The sequence below is a fragment of the Trichoderma evansii genome (assembly GCF_050947405.1).
Source record: "Trichoderma evansii strain SZMC 28006 chromosome Unknown GGI43scaffold_5, whole genome shotgun sequence".
NCBI classification, from domain to species: Eukaryota; Fungi; Ascomycota; class Sordariomycetes; order Hypocreales; family Hypocreaceae; genus Trichoderma; species Trichoderma evansii.
In genome coordinates this window covers 565,838-571,740 of record NW_028145201.1, presented here as the reverse complement: position 1 = coordinate 571,740, position 5,903 = coordinate 565,838, and the positions used below count along the sequence as shown (strand labels likewise).

Sequence of the window (5,903 nt, the reverse complement as noted above, 5' to 3'; positions counted from 1 at the left end):
GGGAGTAACGCTCGTAAACTCAGAGTCAAAGTTGCTTGTATCCGTGGCGCTCTTAATCTGCGGCAGGAAAGGTGGCTGCACCCTCTTGTGGTAGATGTCATCCCAGTTGATGTTGCGGAAGAAGGGCTGGCTCATGATTTCCTGGGCATCCGTGGGTCCACTTCCAAGACGCTGGTCAGGCTCTCGGGTGAGGAGTTTCTGCAGAATGGACACCGAATCCCTGGGCATGTGGATGGGGTACAGAGGCTCATCGGCGAGAATGGCATCGTAGATTTCGTCTTCGTCTTCACCTCGGAACGGAGACTGTTGCAAAAGCATCTGGTAGATCAAGACGCCAAATGCCCACCAGTCGACGGCACGGCCGTACTTCTTGTCCAGGAGAATCTAAATTTGTCAATGTAAGCATTTGCCTTGCTAGGAAGAAAAGAATAGAGGCAAGGATCATCTTTGCCTCCATCAGATTTGGTTTGCATACCTCTGGAGCCATAAACTCGGGAGTTCCACAGAAAGTGCTCGTCGTTGATCCGTACCACATGTCCTCTTTGCAGAGACCGTAATCGGCAATCTTGATGTGTCCATCAAGCGTCAACATGATGTTGTCGAGCTTCAGATCACGGTAAATGACACCGTTCTCATGGAAATACTTAAGAGCCAAGCAAACTTCGGCGGCATAAAACCTAGAAAAGATTCGTGTTAGTTCACTCATTCAAAAAAAAACAAAATTGCACTCTGAGTTTGACTTACTGTGCTCGTTTAGTGCCAAACTGGCCGCGCTGAATATGAAGCATAAGATCACCACCGCTGATATACTCCATGACAAAGTAAACACGGGTTTCCGTCTGGAAACAGGCGTGCAAGTTGGTCAAGAATGGATGCCTTTCCCGGTTGGCGATGAGGAAGACTCTCTTCTCCGACTTGATGCTTTCCACCTCGTCGTTTTCAATGATGAACTCCTTCTTGAGTACCTTGATGGCAAACAATCGTCGAGATCGCTTGGTCTCCGCCAACATGACCTTTCCAAAGTTACCCTTTCCAAGAACAGCAAGGAAGTTGAAGTGATCAAGACCAATACGCGCTCCGGTACCAGGGTCGGTAGCAGATGGCAGAGCCTTACGCTGAGCACCTCCGGGCCCTGTGGCAGCTCCCGAGGAAGCAGCCGAAGGAGCAGGGGATTGCGGCTTGGGAGCAGCGGGCTGTTGCTGGTACTGGGGCTGGCTTGGCTGCGGTGGCAGTGCCTGCTGTGGAGGAGGCTGTTGAGGAGGCAGCTGGGGAGGAGGCATCGTCTGCTGCTGCTGCTGCTGCTGCTGCTGCTGCTGTTGAGGTGGAGGTCGTGGCTGAGCAGCCTGCTGGGCAGCAGCGAATCCTTGGTCTACATTGGCATAATCGGCCGGGTTATACTTGTGGTGCGCTGGAGTCTGAGGGCCGCCGCCATATTGTCCTCCTTGAGCATAAGGATCCTGCGGTGCCGAGTCATATCCAGTACGATTCTGAGCGGCGGCCATGGCTGCAGAAGCTGCAGCGGCAGCAGAAAGATCGGAAGGCGCGCGGCCTGGATGGTCTGGCCGCTGAGGCGATGTCTGGTTGGCATACATAAGTCGGGCTGCCTCGGTGGCTTCAGCAGAGGGAGTTCCAGGAGTCGAGCCTGCTCCAGCGCTCGAGAAAGAACCCGACGAAGCGTGGCCGGTAATTGGGCTCTTGCTGGGGCCAGATCGCAGCGTCTTTTCTGACATGCGCTGCTTCTGAACTCTCATGCCCTCGAGAATTTGGTTGGCCACAGCCATGGACATGCCACAGAAATCGGGGACCAAGTGAACACACTGGGCGTGACATGTGAGGCCACATTCTATAAAACAGGTCAGATAAATATGCTTTGAAAGTGAAGAAAAAGTGAATATGACGAGCACGGCGACTTACCTGAGCATTTTCTGCAGTTCTTCTTTCCGAATGGAAGTATGTAACCGCAGTGGCAGCACCAATTAGCCGTGACGTTGGAGAATGGCTGGAACCTGTGCGGAATGCGGTGGTTGATCTTCTCTTCGTCCGGATCGGTTTCGGCGTTGCTCTTGCTGATACACTTGGTGACGACGCTGGGATAGCATTTGTTGTGGCAGGTATACTTGCAGTCTTCGCACTGCATACCAGCAGAGTACTTGAGGAAATCTCCGCAAAGCGCACAGCGCATGATGTTGTAGAACTGGTGCTGGACAAACTTGTGGCCATACATCTCGTGGACTTCCTCCTTGCGCTGTCGAACAGCGCCTTGTCGTCCAAGACCAAGATTCGCCTGTCTCTGTCGGTTTTCCTTGACGAAGCTAAACTCGAGCTGGATCTGTCCAGCGGGCTCAAGGTTGAACCATCCGTCAACGGGACCGGTAACGACCTGCGGCTGAGGGCCCGGATCGCCAAACGGCGCACCTCCTTGACCCTGGCCGCCGCCGGGAGTTTGGGGTGCTCCTCCAAAAGAGCCAGAAGTTGGGCTCATTGGGAATTGAGAACCAGGTCCAGAGCTGCCCATTCTGTCAGCAGACACCCAGCCGGAGCTGTTCATCTCGGCCTCGATCCTCTTGCGACGCATCTCCTCGACAATATCCGATATCCGGACCCACAGCATGGCGATGGGCATGGGGTGCTCGGTGGGCTTGTCGTAGATGGTAAGTTCAATCTCGTTGGCCTTGTCAACATCAATGTTGTGATATTCAGCTTCCCAACGGTCATTTCTCGACGTCCTCGTTCGGGCCATTACAGTGTCCTCGACCTTAACGGCAACGAAAGTTTCTGGGCCTCGAGCAAATCTCCCGGTAGTAGCGTGATCCACGTCCTTGATGGCCACGACACGGATGGAAAGTTGACCGCTTAGGGGCTTGCGGAGGTTGGGAGTGTTGATGGAGTCGTCTGGTGGTAAACTAGTTAGCACGAGGAAACTTGGGTAGAAGGCTCATGAAGTTTCATGTAACAAATGGGCGAAGAATGTGATTATCGCTCTTTGTCATGCGTTACTTACCATCTTGGGCGTCGCTAGAGTCCATGTCAACATGCAGTTCCTCGTATCTCTTCAATGCCTGCTTCAAGAGAAGAATCTTCTGCTTGCTTTCAACTCTACGAGCAGCGGCATCGGCTTTGCTCTTTCGGTCACCCTCCATGCCATAAAGCTGAACCATTTTCTCAACGCCCTTGAGATATTGCTCTTCGACGTTGAGCTTAAACTGGATCTGCGACAGCATGTGCTGGATTCGAGGGCCAAGGTAAGGGGTATCATATTTGATCAAGTCTATGAGCGGGGGAATCAGGTTAGCAAGAGGTTGCTATCTTGTAGGCATGAGGGGAAGATCCAGATGAGGAGAACGCCGGACAGGGGGGCTAAGAGCGAAGGCGGTGGGCTTCATCACGGTAGACATACCTAGCTTGGTGAAGTTGGGACGAGTTTTGGAGGCTGCTCCAGGGCCAGGAGCACCAAACTGGGGATTTGGCGGCTGCAAATCGCTGGGAGGGCCATCTCGACTCGTCGAGCCGTAGCCTTGGTCTCCAAAAGACGACGAGTCCTTTGGCGGCGGAGCAGGAGGGCCATCGTCGCCGCCCAAAGACATGCCCTCGACGCCCTGGCCGACCCTTCGCATCTGGATGTCTCGCAGCTTCTCCTCAAAGAACTGCAGGTTTCGGCGGCCATCGCGCATCTGGGAGTCGAGTCGGGAGCGGACGGCCTCGTTGTTGGTCTGTGAACGCATGGCATTGGCGGCGTTGATCAGAGCCTTCTCCCGCTCAATCTTCTTGGTGATGTTCTGGATTGCCTCGTCCTCATTCATGGTGCCGGTGGTGGGAGCGCGTTGCGTACGCGCAAGACGGTCTTTTGAGTGGTGGAGGTGAGGAGGAGGGAAGGGTTGAAGAAGCCGAAGCTAGATGAGGGGAGGTGAGGAGACGAGCAGAGCTGGCGGAGAGAGAAAAAAACAAGCGGCTCCACGAGTAACGGCTCCACGAGCGTGGCCAGAGAGGCGGGCGATAAGAAGCTGCTGGCGATGCCCGGGAGGCAAAAGGCTGGGGGCGTCTCTGGCGGTGGGAAGAGGGGAGTGCAATAAAATAATAAGAGCCTGTCCGTAGCCAAGAGGTGGTGTTTTGGGGTTGGTGGATGTCGTCAGTGATGGGGGGGGGAGAGTCGCTAGGCCTGTGGCGGGGTTTATTGTTGAATATCGGGTGTTTTGCAGACAAGTAATACAGGCGCTGTAGGTTTAGGGGGCACACGCCCACACTAGCACTAAAGCGCGGCCGTCTCCAGGGCTCTAAAGCCCAGCTCCGATCCTCCAGAGCCAGCCACATGCCACCTGCCACCCACACAGCATCGATGCTGTTAGTACTTTTGCTTTTTTTACGTAGGGATGCGATGCAGTCACAGCGTGGGGTGAGTAGATTTTCAGGATTTGCTGCCGGGATCGTCGTGCAGCTTCTGGGGACTAGGCTAGTGTCCTCCGAGGTCTGTTGATACTGGTGCCTAGTCGGTATGCTACGGGGTATTACTGCATGAATTACGGGAGCTGGAGATGCTGTCAACAGATAAACACCGCTGCAACAGCTTTTAGGCTGGCAGATGGTTAGTAAGAACCTGCCCGTCTTAATCTCACAAGCTTTTGTAGATACGGAGCTCTTGCTCAGTGCTCAATAAGCAGTGAGTCGGAGTTTATGCGTGATTCCACATCATGGATCGTCAGGCGGTGACATCTGCCGCCATATGGACCTACCCTGTATAAGAAACAGGGAGCTGCAATTTCTCTTTATACGAGATTGTTCTGGACGATTCTACAGCAGCTGTAGCCAAGACAGCGAAATTTGTATTCTTTACGTTTCTGATTGGTTGCTAAGCAAATGTTTGGTACTGGGTGGCCTGTTTATACCGTTGTCCAACACCGTATTCGGCTTCATGAGATGATGCTAAACTACATGTACATATACGCAACTCGAAACCATGCCCTGCTCATCAATCTTTACTAATAGATATCACACGGCTATTAAATCCATACGGATGAAAGCCATTCAATACTCGTATTACCTGTATCAATATTAACAGATGGCCAAGTCGGCATCCCATCCTATCCCATCTTCCCAAAGAAGACAACATCTCGTATAAACACGTGCAGCATAAACCACCCACATTCCACACTCACCCATTCCATCTTTCCCCGTGGCTCCCGTCAATAACCCTTACATTCTCCCTCGAACCCAGCCCTAATCAACAGCCGAGACGGGGAGCAAGGGAATCTCGGCTCGTGAGAGACAATAAAGCTTGACTCAAAAGTTTATTTACCCGCTACAACCTCCGGGCCATCGCAAGCAACCAACAAGCAGGCTCCAAACCGGTGGGGGTTGCATTAGACGAGGCCTTTTCCTGTGCGACTGGTTAGCAAGAGCAAGCCTCCTCGGCTCCAGTACCGAATGAAAAGTCCTAGCTTCACATCTTGCCTCGATACTTTGAACAGGTAGCAAAGTCCTAGATCGTAGGGACCCTCCCTTGCAAGGTTGCTAGGGCATGGTTGTACCGGCTGGCTGGAGTGACGTTGCTCCATGGGCCTGTGTGTTTTTTACTTGCTACCTTGTTAATATTAGTGGATTCATTTGATTCAACGCGAGATCCGGAGATCAAGAAATGTGGCTGTGGCTGGAGAATGGCTGTGGCAAGCTCGGGCTTGGTTATGCCGTCGGTGAGCGTAATGAGCATCATCTTTCAAAATAGATGTGGCATTGATGTAGTCTCTGCCACCGCCACCTCCTGAGGCTTGGACAAGCTTCAACTTATGGGTGAAAGAATGAAATGGCTTTGTTGAAATGGTGAACACAGTAAACACAGTGAAACAAAACAAAGTCTAGAAGAGCTCCTCAGGGTCTCAATAGCATTAGACAAAACTCCCCAATCTGAATCA

General features: G+C 52.6%; 1 protein-coding gene across 1 annotated transcript; it reads right to left on the bottom strand.

Moving 5' to 3' along the window:
• Positions 1-393: 393 nt before the first annotated feature.
• On the bottom strand, positions 394-1,855 carry GGI43DRAFT_309636 (uncharacterized protein). Its single transcript, XM_083201672.1, has one exon. The coding sequence runs from the start codon at positions 1,785-1,787 to the stop codon at positions 741-743; it is 1,047 nt and encodes a 348-aa protein (XP_083062581.1). The 5' UTR covers positions 1,788-1,855; the 3' UTR covers positions 394-740.
• Positions 1,856-5,903: the final 4,048 nt, after the last annotated feature.

Coding starts and splice junctions, on each gene's coding strand:
- GGI43DRAFT_309636 (XM_083201672.1), bottom strand. CDS start 1,787: ATGTCCATGGCTGTGGCCAACCAAATTCTCGAGGGCATGAGAGTTCAG.